The sequence below is a fragment of the Entelurus aequoreus genome, linkage group LG16 (genome assembly GCF_033978785.1).
Source record: "Entelurus aequoreus isolate RoL-2023_Sb linkage group LG16, RoL_Eaeq_v1.1, whole genome shotgun sequence".
Taxonomy (NCBI): domain Eukaryota; kingdom Metazoa; phylum Chordata; class Actinopteri; order Syngnathiformes; family Syngnathidae; genus Entelurus; species Entelurus aequoreus.
Window position 1 is genome coordinate 28,591,789 of NC_084746.1, and position 15,139 is coordinate 28,606,927.

Here is a 15,139-nt window from a genome sequence, read left to right on the forward strand (position 1 = left end):
ATTCTCTCAATGAGATTCAAGCACACCTGTGAAGTGAAAACCATTTCAGATGACTACCTCTTGAAGCTCATCGAGAGAATGCCAAGAGTTTGCAAAGCAGTAATTAGAGCAAAGGGTGGCTATTTTGAAGAAATTAGAATATAAAACATGTTTTCAGTTAATTCACCTTTTTTTGTTAAGTACATAACTCCACATGTGTTCATTCATAGTTTTGATGCCATTTGACGACCCGTAGAGAACCCACACAGTCACGGGGAGAAAGAGCAAAGTTAACACAGAAAGAATCCATCCCCCGACCTTCTCACTGTGAGGCACAAGTGGTAATCACTGCACCACTGTGCTGCCCACGTAAAAACGAAGGTATTGAAATCATCACGGGACTACGCGGAAGGCCAGATTTGACACGGGAACGCCCACATTTAAGGCTTGCTCCAGCCTGAGTGCGCATCTTTGACTGAGGTCGAGAGGGAGAATCCACACAATCGCACAGCTGTTTTCACTTAAGCACATGGGAGAATATGGTCCTTCCCACAGCGGACTTGGTCGTGCATTATGAGGCATCTGTTCATCAATATAGTGCTATATCACTCATAGCATCTTTAAAATCAGTGCACACTTGCATGACGCCGGGGAAATCATGAATTGTTTATTTTATTTTTTTCCATAATCGGCCGTGCGCTGCACAAAATGAAACACCTGTAAGTCAATAACTTATTTTGCTGTTGCTTAAAACGGTTTAACAACCTGAGATAATGTTGCACATTTCTTATGAAAAAATACTCTCAGATTTACCCGCCGACATATGAACACAAAATTTTGCATCATGGCCAATTAGTATTCTAACTTGTATTGTAATATTTACAATGTATTATTAAATCAAAATCGTATTATTCATTGTAATGAAAATACATTTGTGCGACAGAGGCCATAACACTTTATACAATATTTAATGTATGTGTGTGGGAAAAATTATTTTTATTATAAAAATGCTTCTGTTCAAATATAGGCCTCCCTCTTATCAAACATTTACCACTAAAAGATGCCGCTACTCTCTGCAGGTGAGTAAATAAGTGCCCCAGACCACTATATGAGGAAATACAGTAAAAACACTAAATAATTATACACCGATGTAATATTGTTCTGTCATGTTAATGAGTTAGCCGACCCTCACTGTCCTTTCTCTTCCCTAAGTTTCCAAGGAAATAGACTAATGAGCATTTTTAATTGGGTTTCAGGAGACAATGACAAATGCTGCCTGGCAACAAACAAGCATGACTAGGAAATAGAACATGAGCAGCTGTTGCTGTGCTACCTAGCTCGCTAAAATGTAATTACGGTTCTGAAGTTTTAGTTTGTTTATAAGCTCATCTTCAGCGTGGAAGAGTCGAGTCAGTACCGTGCAGTGGAAAAAGCAGCTTTGGACTCAATGAGACATGTTTTTACTTGAGCGGAGAGGGCTTGGCTTGCTTCTGATGACCTGCTCGCGTGACGGGAGAATTGATTGTGGTAGCCGAGCGGGAGGGGCTGCCAGGGATTTAGGGAGGGCAGAAGTCTGGAAAGTAAGGGTGCTGCAAGGCTTCTTCTGCAGAGATCCTCTGGACCGGGTTACATTTCAGAAGGTTCTGCAAAAAAAGATGTTTAAGTAAGAAGATGCCTCTTAATGTTAGTCATAAAAGGTGAGCATACCTGGAGGAGATCTCGACCTGTGCTACTCAGCTTGGGCACCACGTTGACCAGTGAGGTGGTAGCCGGATACAAAGGATATGGCTGCAAAAACAGGAAGTAAGTCCTCACACAATAAAAACACAAACGTCAATATTTGACCTTGTAATCTGGGAGCTTGGTCATCGTATGCCACTGTTCTTCTGTCGGCGTTCCCAACAACGTGGCAGCCAGTTAAAGATTACAACCTAGCCAAACTACAAAACCCAAAACCAGTGAAGTTGGCACATTGTGTAAATCGTAAATAAAAACAGAATACAATGATTTGCAAATCCTTTTCAACCTACTGTATATTCAATTGAATAGACTGCAAAGACTAGATACTTAACGGTCGAACTGGAAAACTTTATTTTTTGCAAATATTAGCTCATTTGGAATTTGATGCATGCAACATGTTTCAAAAAAGCTGGCACAAGTGGCAAAAAAGACTGATAAAGTTGAGGAGTGCTCATCAAACACTTATTTGGAACATCCCAAAGGTGAACAGGCTAATTGGGAACAGAATGTTGCCATGATTGGGTATAATAGCAGCTTCCATGAAATGCTCAGTCATTCACAAACAAGGATCCGGATTGTGTCTAGGCGCAATGTTCAAAAGCCAGCATCTGTGATGGTATGGGGGTGTATTAGTGTCCAAGGCATGGGTAACTTACACATCTGTGAAGGCACCATTAATGTTGAAAGGTACATACAGGTTTTGGAGAAACATATGTTGCCATCCAAGCAACGTTATCATAGACCGCCCTGCTTATTTCAGCAAGACAATGCCAAGCCACGTGTTACAATAGCGTGGCTTCATAGTAAAAGAGTGCGGGTACTAGACTGGCCTGCCTGTAGTCCAGACCTGTCTCCCATTGAAATTGTGTGGCACATTATGAAGTGTAAAATACCACAATGGAGACTCCGGACTCTTGAACAACTTAAGGTGTACATCAAGCAAGAATGGGAAAGAAATACACCTGAAAAGCTTCAAAAATTGGTCTCCTTGGTTCCCTAACATTTACTGAGTGTTGTTAAAAGAAAGGTCATGTAACACAGTGGTAAAAATGCCCCTGAGCCAACTGTTTTGCAATGTGTTGCTGCCATTAAATTCTAAGTTAATGATTATTTGCAAAAGAAAATTAAGTTTCTCAGTTGGAACATTAAATATCTTGTGTTTGCAGTCTATTCAATTGAATATAAGTTGAAAAGGATTTGCAAATCATTGTATCCTGTTTTTTTTTTTTTACAAATTACACAACGTGCCAACTTCACTGGTTTTGGGTTTTGTAATATCACTGATATGACAGTCCTTCAACGCATGCACACGCACACACAAAGGATATCTGAAGATTCTTTTTAACTGGTCATCCACGTCGTTACCAGGAAATAAAGGCCTTCCAGCGTTTGCCAGCTCTGAATAGAAACACAATCAAGAATTGCATCTTTTTCATAACAATAATGCTCTGTTTTGATTGACACGCATTTAACAATATCTTGTCTAAATCACTGCTGGGAAATGCAGGGCTTTAGACAACCACAGTGTATCCTAATGGTCATCATCATTTGCATTTCTACCCATGTTGGCACAGAAGTTTAATAGAAAATGTTCATAAATGTGTTCATTTGAGCCTAATAAAGCTGTAAATTCACATCTCTGATTAGTGTAAATCCAAATTGAGCATTTGTAGTGCTGTAAAGGCAGGATTGCATACAGCTCTTGTATTGCAGTGAGTACAGCGAGTGTTTCTGTAATGAGAAGCCTACCTGCAAAAATACAGCCGGCAGACCACATGTCAATAGAGGTAGAATAGAGTTTAGCACCAAATAGCACATCTGGGGGTCGGTACCACAATGTCACCACCTGCATAGATCATGCAAAAATACTACCATGTTGTTTGTGTTTGAAATCAGATCAATCATGCGAACTAGGTTCCAGTGGAGTCTCTCCTTTTACGCATGCAGCAGCAGCACAGCCATGAGCATCAAGTGCCGCTCATTACAACCACCTGCAGTCAGGTGGAGAGGCTTTAACATTTCACTGACATCAAGCGTGCTCAAGTGCAAAAAAAGCTTTCATTTTCACAGCCGGCAAAAGGAGCTTGAAAGTTTTGCTTTTCAAACAGCGAAACATGGGACGACAAGAGAGTTCTTCATTTACAAACATATTAAATAAAATCTAAACATACAGTAGAAATGGAATACTTACAACAACCCCTGATTCCATTTAATTCTTGGGGTGACTGTTCAATTCAGAATTGATTCAACACGATTCTTGATTCAAACTGCTGCTCGCAATATATTATTTGGTATAAAAACGATAATAAAACCTTTTCAAAACAGGTTACAAAAGTTCCTCTTGGCTGCTGGCGTATGCGCACAGATGGTCTGACAAACGTCTTTTAAAAAATCTATTAAAAACCCAAAACTATTTTTTTAAAGATTTTTTTAAGTTATGAATTGATTTAGGATTGAAATAAATAATCGCGATTCAGATGTGAATACATTTTTTTGAGCACCAATATTTTGGTTGGCAAAACAAATACTACATGTTATTATTAGAACAGTCAACATTTCTGTTGAATAGAGGTGAATGAAAATTGTGCCCAAACTCTAACAAATGTGTCTTGACGTGTTCAATTTAAATTTATATTCAAAGGTCTTGTCGATTACTGCTGTTATCGTGTCTTTTCCGGAAATTACTTTCTTCAGGCTTCTGATTGGCTATAATTAACGCCGAGTAGAGGCTGTTGAAAGATTTGTTGCTTTGCTGGGTAAAATAAGGAATCTCCTCATTTTATAAAAGAAAAAAAAGTTATTTTTAATAAAAGCAAACTTGAAAAATAAAAATGTTTTCCGATATATGTTTTATTTAAAAAAAATTATGATAGATGCTTTTATCAATGCGTTTTTGTGTAAATATGTTTTACATTGAAATAAGGGACAAGCGGTATAAAATAGATGGATACAATTTATGCTTTTTACTTGAATTACAAATGTAAGCAATCAATAGTAGGGATATGTCAATCGATTGATCACCAATTGGTATCGGTCAATTTTCTTCAAAAAGTTTGTGATTGCCATTCCCCATTAATGCCTTTCAATGCCGATCCTCTCTGGCTAATATTGTTCCATAAATTCTGGACCATAAGCAACTACTTTTTTCCTACGCTTTGACCCCTGCTTAAAAACCGGTGTGGCTAATTTATGGATTTTTCTTCCCTGACTGACATAATGGAAAGAGTTTTCATAAATCACATGCAAAGACACTGAATGTTTGTGCTATGATGCCATCTGTTGGAGGAGTTTGCTCACTGCCGGTGCTGCTTGGTGAACGTCTACAGTGTTTCCTGCTGTTTTTAACTTTGAACCAGAAGTACAATTGCCGTTTCGTCTTCTAATTGTCTATAGCGTTTCTACTCTTATGTATTATTCAATTATCACTCCAAGCAATGTTTGTAAGTTTTACAATATAACTAAATCAATTCATACTTACTAATCCGTCTCTTGTGTGATGTCTGTAGGAATGTTTTCATGCATATTTGTACGTGCTACTGTAATGTAATGAAGCAAGCGTCGTTAGCATTTGCTAATATGCTAACACATTTTTGAGTGTTTGTGTTAGTGTTATTAACTTAAAATTGCATTATTTTTGTATTGTTCCAGTTTCACAAATTCCTCAGTAAATTTACCAAGACATCATCATGGAGTTATTACCGGTAAGTTTGTTTAGCTGATTGATGAGCTAGCTTCCGCAGCTCGTGGGTCTATGACGATGACGCCTGCTTTGTTTGATCAGCCGTTTTACTGCCGTGTTACAAGCACCGTTTGGAAACAATTCATGTATGTAAATAAACATTTACAAAATATTTTTGTGTAAATAACTCATTTCACAACATATATATCTGCGGCTTATAGTCCGGTGCGGAAAATACATGTAAACCTGTTTTTTTCTTTTAAAATTTAGTGGGTGATGCTTATATACCGGTGCGCTCTATAGTCGCGAAAATATGGTATTTAGTTTTAGTCCCCCGGCTGACAAGCTAGCAGCTAACTCTGAAGCTCTATACACGGTTTGGAGCTGCTCCCCAAAGTTAATAATAATCACCGCCATTAATATCTTACGTATCATTATCAAGTTTCATTATGAAGTATTAGAACGAGGCTAAATAAGGCGAAAATTACACAACGAGAGCAAGCAGGAGCAGGCAGGCTAGTAGCTAAGCACAAACAACAGTATAAATAAGTGCTTACTAAAGTTTAAGAAGTGTAGATGGAACCACGTTACAGCGGAAAATAACTTTAACAGAAAATTAACAAGTATAATAATATAATAGCTCAGAGAGAACATAATATAACAACTTGATGGTGTGTCAGCATTGTCAAAGACAGCACACGACACAAAAGAGCAGGGCAGATCCATCCATAAATTGGTGGTGTTGATACCAAGGACAGTATCAGTATATGATTAATACTGGGTCGATTTGATCGATATTTCTATTTTATCAAAATCTTTTTTTGTTGTTAATGTTTACACACATGGGGAATAGATCAATGGACACAGGAGGACTTTCAAAGCAAAAAAGGACTTAAATGAGTAGTAAATGGTAGTTTTTGTTTAGTTATTGTGTACTATTGACTTTGTTTTGATCCAACAAATGTGTGTAATAAAATAGAATAAGGGAACTACTTTAAGGTGCTGTTTGCAACTTCCTCACACAAACATTTTTCAAAGCAAAAAATATAACAAGAACACCACTGGCTATCTTATGTTACCATTAGTGGTTTAACAGAACACAATTGTCTATATTTTTCAGGATTACAAAGTTTATGTAATAACATTTTTTACCAGCCCGAATAAAATTATTGTTATACGGCAGTCTTTCACCCGGTCTCCTCACCACGTATGCGCAGGGAGAACGTGCACACATACAATAGCAGTCCAAGAGAAGCAACGATCACTTTGCAGTCATGTTGTTGTTATTATAGAATATACACTCAATGACAGCTAAAGCTAGCTATCCAAATTGCTATTATTAGTTAACAACACCTAAAGCTAATGTGCGTGCATGTGTTATGTACGTATGTAGTTACGTCATTACATAAGAGAAGCCGTAAGAGGGCGGGATATACTGTGTAAAAATAAATTGGAAAGTTGGCACCCTCTAGGCATCTGTGTAAATATTGCAAACAGCCCCTTTAAAAGATTGTGGTGGTATTGTTCAACTGGCAGTAGCACTCACAATAATTACATTAAAAAATGTACAGTTAATCCATGTCACCAGTATTGGTATCGGCCGATCTCATTAATGGATGATTGGTATTGGAATTGGTAGCATAAATCCCTGATGGGAACATCCCTCATTATTTGCAAGTGTAGAAGAATCATGATATAACTTTTTAAAATGACATCATTGCCTGAACCTTTCAAACTGTTTCCTTTTACTCTCTATATATTACATCTTCCGATTGCTCGTGTGACACGGGGTCAAGTTCTGCCCCTCCAGCACCAACACCACCGCCATCATCATCATCATCTCACAAGACTGCCTTGCTGCGCCCAGCAGGACGACAATGTTTAAAACCGGCCTGCCAGTTCTTCATCATGTCAGCCGCGCCATCAAAACAGAAAGCTTCAGGCCGGAAATAACAGGCAGGTAATTCTGATGGACGCCATAACTCAATTCTTCACAACAGCACATTTCAAATCCTTCAATGGTTCCAAAGGGCGACGCATTTTAAAACTTGAGCTGGTTGGTTAGTGATTGACGTGTCCATGCTGCACATTTACCTCAGCAGAGTAACACCTCACAGGAATGCCAAAAGCTCGCGCTAACCCAAAGTCAGCCAGCTTCAGCTCCCCGTTCTGTCAACACAAAAAACATGATTCAACATATATATACACACATATACACATACACACACACATATAAATATGAATAAATCGTTTGGTTAGCCTCTGAATCGATCTATATTTAGTATGGATAAATCGATGTCTGGTTGGAAAGTCATGAATCGGGTGATTGGATCTCTGCTACAAAAATGGCCGTTGTAATCTTCTGAGAGTTCTATGACGACGTAATACAAGAGTAACGTTCTCATGTGCGACTGACAGCAACATGGCAGACAGCACCGTGTTTACAAACAATGCACCCCTGAATATTAAAAAAAACTGCACTATTTTTTAAAATTTTGCCTATGGTTCACAGTCATTATGAAAGACATGACTACGGATAGATTTTTTTTAATGCATTCTAAATATTAAATAAATGTGATCAAAAGTTGGCTTAAAGCAGAGCCAATAGGAGATTGTCTATTTCACCCATAAAATCCAATAAATAACCATCCAAAAAGCGCCAACAATACTCCATTTACATTTTGTGACTTGAATATTTACTACGTATTAGTGATATTGTTATTATAAGCGCTAACGCAGGTAAACTATTTATAGCGGTGCCGTGATCACTAGCTTGTGTACAATTTTGACATGATCAACTGGTGAGGTATGTCCTCGCTTCCTTGCTCCCTGGAAGTTTATTGTAGATCATGAATCATGCTTCTCACCTGGATAGAAGAAGGCTGAGAACGTATTCAAACAAGTTGGTACACTTCAACAGCTGATTAGGACCCGGAAATGACGAGAACACAAAAATACGCTTGGTTTCAACACCCTTTTCTTCGCAAGGATTATGAGTGATTCTTCATCTAAATGGAAATATATGAACATCCTGGCAGTCTGCATCCTAATGACAGCAAACCTTGTACAGTAATTAATTATTTATTATGTTTGTTGGCTCTCATGAAGTCTGCAGTGAGCAGTAATTAGTGATGAAAAAGCAAAAAAGCAAACATTGTGATGCGTTTTTTAAATCAATGTGCGGCGTATGCTTAAAATGATCAAAATACGTAAATATTAAATGTTATTATAAATGTGCCTGTTACTACATTACATATAAACTTACATCATGTACCGTATTTTTCACAGTATAAGTCGCACCGGCCGAAAATGCATAATAAAGAAGGAAAAAAACATATATAAGTCGCACTGGAGTATAAGTCGCATTTTTTGGGGAAATTTATTTGATAAAACCCAACAACAAGAATAGACATTTGAAATGCAATTTAGAATAAATACAGAATAGTGAACAACAGGCTGAATAAGTGTACGTTATATGACGCATAAATAACCAACTGAGAACGTGCCTGGTATGTTAACGTAACATATTATGGTAAGAGTCATTCAAATAACTATAACATATAGAACATGCTATACGTTTACCAAACAATCTGTCACTCCTAATCGCTAAATCCGATGAAATCTTATACGTCTAGTCTCTTACGTGAATGAGCTAAATAATATTATTTGATATTTTACGGTAATGTGTTAATAATTTCACACATATGTCGCTCCTGAGTATAAGTCGCACCCCCAGCCAAACTATGAAAAAAACTGCGACTTATAGTCTGAAAAATACGGTATATAAAATCTCAATGGAGGTGTTTTCAGATGTTTTTTAAGGGCTTCATAGGCAGAATAGAGCGGCTCCGAGAGGCTCCATTGTAAGTGGACCTTTGATCGCATTTATTTAATATTTGGAATGCATTAAACAAAAAACATCCGTTGTCATGTCTCTCTTAATGATTGTGAGCGATAAATAAAATTCCCAAAAAAGTGCAGTTCCCCTTAAATACCGTGAAAATATCACACCTTTCGATTCCGTTACTACCCTGTTATACCATCATGATATTTTCCCCAATTCTCACTCTGTTGATGAGAAGATTCTGCGGCTTCAGATCTCTGTGAAGAACATTCCGACTGTGACAGAAAGCGAGTCCTTTCAACAGCTGGGACATGAACGACTGAAAAGAGAAAGACAAAAGGCTTTTTTTAGCAACTTTAGATACATTCATATTCAAAAGATTATATTTTTTTCTAATCTGAATAATCTCAGTAAATTACTTGAGTGCATTGGATTTTGCACAATTATTGTCAGAATTTTATACAGGAATGTTTTTATCTTTATTTTACTTGAATGCACTACATTTATTTGTTCAAAACTTGCTAACAGTTTTATGTGAAGTACCGTCTGGGTGTATTTTGAGGTGAAATTCTCCAGCGAGTACACCAGACGGATTCGCTACACTCACAAAACGTATGCATTGACCTAACCACTGACCGTAAACTGTAACAACCTGCCCCGCCTTTCAGGTAACCATTCACGGTTAAGGGAAAGGATGTGCGATTATTTATTTGTGCATTTATACATGATTAATGATAAATTGTAGGGCAGGGCGATTATGGCAAAAGTATTCATCACAATTATTTTGATTGATATTGAAGTCATGATTAGTAAAACCATTTTTTATTCATTTGAAAACATGAGTATTTATTGTACCACCTAAACTCAACTTTAAATATAATTTAAAATAACAATGAATATAAATTAGTAGGGAAGAAACAACAACAAGTAAAATAATAATAATAGTAACAACAATAAATTAAAACAATAGCATTATGAAAAAACAGTAAAAATATATATTTTTTTCGTTAAACATTTTTTTTATTCCATTTTCTTTTTACCTTTTAAACAAATGTTACTGCCATAGAGTGTGCTTTTTTGTGTCATAAATACATTTTAATAACATGTTTGTTAATTAAATGCAAAAATCCTCACACTATTGGTTTAATACATCTTTGCACAAGCCTCTAAAGTTGCGACTGCTGTCCTGTTTGTACATTGATCTTACATCTATGATGTCGTTCAAAACAACACAAGCAGGTGAGATGTGTTGTGGGTGTATGGATTGTTCTTCGTAGTTTAGTCTGTGTTTCAAATTGCCGTCTCAACATTGTTTAGTTCAGGGCGGAGTGGTTGAGTGTTTCGGGGATGAATGAGCGGTACCGAACATATTACTCCCAAAAAAATGTTCCTTCTCCTCACAATCACAGAATTCAATTTTTACATTTATGTCAATTTCCGTGATATTCTGCATTTAACCGCAGATTCCGTCCGCGGTTAACTAAAAGGGGAAATAATAAGGCCTTGATTTTTTTAGTTGACTTTAGTGATTACTGATTCGACATATTTGCACAAATAAAGAGTAGCAACCATGGTGAGATCCCAAACTTCTAGTAGACGTTGTCTTGTTTCCACTCTTATGCTAACTCATCCATATCACAGTTACAAGCTCAGGAATTTGCATGCACGTTGGGCAGACAATGTTTTTTTTTCCCAATTACAATATTTTAATGATGGTGAGAAACCGAAATTGAGATCAAAATTTGAATAATTGTCCAGCCCTATAATATTGTTTTTAATTAGTCACATCAGTTATTGTTTTAACTATGACAGTCCTAATTTTTATTGTTGGATCAAAAGTTTTGTGTCAAACATGATACAAACTAAGAGGCAAAACCTCCTTCCTTATGGACATGAAATCACCTCTGACCTGCCCTGTGTAAACGCCTGATACTTCACAAACAGACTTAACTACACATCTTAAAAGTCATCCTGAAGCCCTGGAAATATAATTTGTCAGTCAGCTAAAGACGTGGGAGCTGTTTGATTATTTTGATTTTCTCCTGTGAATATGCTAATCTCGCCTGATATTGTGACAGTAACGGTAGCACTGTAGCTAACATAGCTATGCTAGTGTTGCTAACATTTGTGTCCTCATGTCTCACGCCTTAATAATACGTTGTTGTATATATATAGCATCTATTATGTTGCACAAATGTAAAGTCACAGTATAGATCAGGGGTCTTCAATGTTTTCTAGGTGAAGGACCCCCAAACTGATAGAAGGAGCCCAAAAAATATATCCTGTTTAAAAATGTGTTTTAAATTAAACTGGTATGTATAGCACGGCTAATAGCTAGCTGGCAGCTAGAGCACCAATTGCTAGCTATCTTAAAAGCTACATGAATATAATATAATTATTGTTTTTATTATTAAAACTGCAAGGTACAGTGAGTAAGCTGGCCATGTCATTGCATCTCATAAACTACACTAAACTTTGTTGGATCAATGTCAATGTACACTACATTCAAAGACATTAAGATTAGTATAATCAACCAGGAATTGAAATTAAAACATATCCTATCCAATCCTAAATTTCACAACCCCTCTGTAGTAGCTATACAGACCCCCTTTTAGGACCTCTGGTGTAGAGTGTTCCCTCCTCAATTGTGGCTTTAACTACTACGGTCTCTCCAAGTTGCAGATTTTTTGGGGGAGAACCATATCTAATAAAAAATTCTCAATTTTGCAGAGTTTTTCGACCTCCCATGCATTTCACAGATCAGGGCCCTCATGTAGCAAGCTTGTGTACACACAAAAACCTGGGGTACAACTTTTTTCATGGCAAAGTGGGGAGGGTTCACATAAAACTGTAATATGACTCATGTGAGCAGGCTACAGTATAAACACATTTTGTTATAAGTTACAAAAAATATTGGACACTGGGGTAATCAGTCACCCACTTCTAAAGTTTGACATATTATTGTAGCGACTATCGTTCCAAACGGCTTCCAGCACTAATTTCCCTGAGTCAGTTTCGCCCATGCACATCTATCTTCTTCTTCACTTTATTCCTGACGCGACCATTTCTTTTTTTATTCCCGCAAACGTTCAGTTCTCGGAAACACTGTGAGCTCAAGCACACGGCTACTTTCCATATAATTTGCATATTTATAAGGGGTTGTGGCCTGGTTGTGCCAATCCACTCACATGCCTGCGGAGGATATCAAGTTAATTGCGATGTAACAAACAAAAATGCTTGGATTTGTGCGTGCAAAAACTTTAATTCATCCCAATTTTTTCTTGCGCATGTCGTTTTATGGATTTGATTGTACGTCCGTTTTTAGTAGGAAAGCCACACAACTCTCTTTACATGAGGACCCAGATAGAATATTCTTTGTCACTTCCCTACTTCATCTGTACTGCATAGTGAATTTAGCGTCATCATCATCCTTAGATATCTTTGCTGGTGAGTACCGAGACAGATTTTATAATATTTGTATTTTATTACTGTATTTTCTGTACATAGGACATATGATTAAAACATTTTGGAATAAGTTTGAATGCATGTAGTTATAAACACTAGTCTGGAGCCACACTCAGTCTTTGATTGATTGATTGAAACTTTTATTAGTAGATTGCACAGTACAGTACATATTCCGTACAATTGACCACTAACTGGTAACACCCGAATAAGTTTTTCAGCTTGTTTAAGTCAGGGTCCACGTTAATCAATTCATGGTACAAATATATACTATCAGCATAATAGGGGTGGGATCTGGAGGGGGTTGGGGAGGGGGGGGTTAGGTTTGGTTGATATCAGCATTTCAGTCATCAACAATTATATCATCAGAGAAATGGACATTGAAACAGTGTAGGTCTGACTTCGTAGGATACCGTATTTTTCGGACTATAAGTCGCAGTTTTTTTCATAGTTTGGCTGGGGGTGCGACTTATACTCAGGAGCGACTTATGTGTGAAATTATTAACACATTACCGTAAAATATCAAATAATATTATTTAGCTCATTCACGGAAGAGACTAGACGTATAAGATTTCATCGGATTTAGCGATTAGGAGTGACAGATTGTTTGGTAAACGTATAGCATGTTGTATATGTTATAGTTATTTGAATGACTCTTACCATAATATGTTACGTTAACATACCAGGAACGTTCTCAGTTGGTTATTTATGCGTCATATAACGTACACTTATTCAGCCTGTTGTTCACTATTCTTTATTGATTTTAAATTGCCTTTCAAATGTCTATTCTTGGTGTTGGGTTTTATCAAATAAATTTCCCCAAAAAATGCGACTTATACTCCGGTGCGACTTATATGTTTTTTTCCTTCTTTATTATGCATTTTCGGCCGGTGCGATTTATACTCCGAAAAATACGGTCTGTACAGCGAGCAGTGAACATAGTGAGTCAGAAAGCATAAGAACAAGTATATACATTTGATTATTTACAATCCGGGGAGGTGGGTAGTGTAGTTGCCTGGAGGTGTTCTTTTAGTGCGGTTATGAAGGAGGATAGAGATGCACTTTCTTTTACACTTGTTGGGAGTGCATTCCATATTGATGTGGCATAGAAGGAGAATGAGTTAAGACCTTTATTAGACGGGAATCTGGGTTTAACATGGTTTGTGGAGCTCCCCTTGGTGTTGTGGTTATAGCGGTCATTAACGTTATGGAAGTAGTTTGACATGTACTTCGGTATCAGGGAGGTGTAGCGAATTTTATAGACTAGGCTCAGTGCAAGTTGTTTTACTCGGTCAAAGTCAAAGGGGGTGGGGGGGCGCAGCTCATTAGCATTAAAGCTACACAAGCACAAATCTCAGTGGCGATTTCCAGCATACTTCCAGTACACTATTGTGGAAACTCTTATTAAAATTGTTCATAAATTGCATAATGTAAGACCTAAATAAAATGTTATCTCTCACCTTTACTGTTTCAGGGTCTAAATCCCCATTGCAGCTGTCAAAGTATTTCTTCAAATCCTGTTGTTTGGAAAGGTAAATATAAACTTTAATATGCATGAGTGATGCAGAAAGTGATGAGATAGTCTTACCTGGTCACAATATTCAAACACCAACGTTAACTTCTTGTCACTGTGCAAAACGTCATGTAGTCTGCAAAGGGCAAAGCCAAGTATTTTAACGACTCGCTATAAAACTAATAATATTACTAACCAACTGACCTGACAATGTTTTTATGTTTGAGCTCCTTGAGCAGACATATTTCTCTCAGGGCAGAGCTTGGCACGCCCTGCAGGGACAGTCATTAGCAATGCTAACTACTAGCAAATGCTGACACAGATCTTTTAATTCAACACGCACACACCTCGTCATCGTCGTCCAAACGGACTCTTTTTAGAGCCACGATTTCATGTGTTTCTCTGTTTTTAGCCTTGAAAACGGTCCCATATGTACCTGCGGAATTGTTCCAGAATATTTAGCTGAGATTGAATGGCATAGCTACTAGCATGCTAGCTAGCAATATAATCTCTCTAAAAATGTCAAATATACACCAGCACAAACTATTTACTGCCACATGCGCATAACATCACAAGTTATCTTTATATGATGAAATATGCTATTACAGTTTGATACTCTGGTACATGACGCTATCCATGTCATTTTAAACAGGAGCTAACGTCAGCTAGCCGCACACCAACACCGATGCTGTATACGGCTAAACCATGCAAGCTAATATTAGCGACTATGTCACTTACCTTCTCCGATTTTTTCGAGCTTTTCATATTTCTGCATGTTTACCCTGTTGAGCCCACAGACACCCAAAAGCTAAGCCCCAAACGGTGCAGGGGAAGGGGGGTTATGTTGTTAGCAGTTAGCAATTAGCTTGACGCTAGCACTTGCTGCTCTATTGTTACATTTGCCCGCCCCCCACAGGATAAA

General features: G+C 37.4%; 1 protein-coding gene across 1 annotated transcript; it reads right to left on the reverse strand.

The window, feature by feature from the left end:
• Window positions 1-178: 178 nt before the first annotated feature.
• Window positions 179-15,123, reverse strand: LOC133630796 (cyclin-dependent kinase 5-like). The gene is made up of 12 exons (XM_062022539.1): window positions 14,956-15,123; window positions 14,565-14,653; window positions 14,422-14,489; window positions 14,293-14,353; window positions 14,165-14,221; window positions 9,466-9,561; window positions 7,493-7,567; window positions 3,469-3,565; window positions 3,048-3,117; window positions 1,825-1,885; window positions 1,687-1,767; window positions 179-1,622 (listed from the first exon to the last, which is right to left on the reverse strand). The coding sequence occupies exons 1-12, from the start codon at window positions 14,990-14,992 to the stop codon at window positions 1,536-1,538; spliced, it is 879 nt and encodes a 292-aa protein (XP_061878523.1). The 5' UTR covers window positions 14,993-15,123; the 3' UTR covers window positions 179-1,535.
• Between the last annotated feature and the right edge of the window lie 16 nt (window positions 15,124-15,139).

What these genes read in the sequence shown, in the direction of transcription:
- LOC133630796 (XM_062022539.1), bottom strand. Translation starts at nt 14,992, where the DNA reads ATGCAGAAATATGAAAAGCTCGAAAAAATCGGAGAAG. An exon ending in TGTTTGAATATTGTGACCAG is followed by an intron (nt 14,222 to 14,292) that starts GTAAGACTATCT and finishes TCCAAACAACAG; the next exon opens with GATTTGAAGAAATACTTTGA. An exon ending in CCAAGCTCCCAGATTACAAG is followed by an intron (nt 1,768 to 1,824) that starts GTCAAATATTGA and finishes CTGTTTTTGCAG; the next exon opens with CCATATCCTTTGTATCCGGC.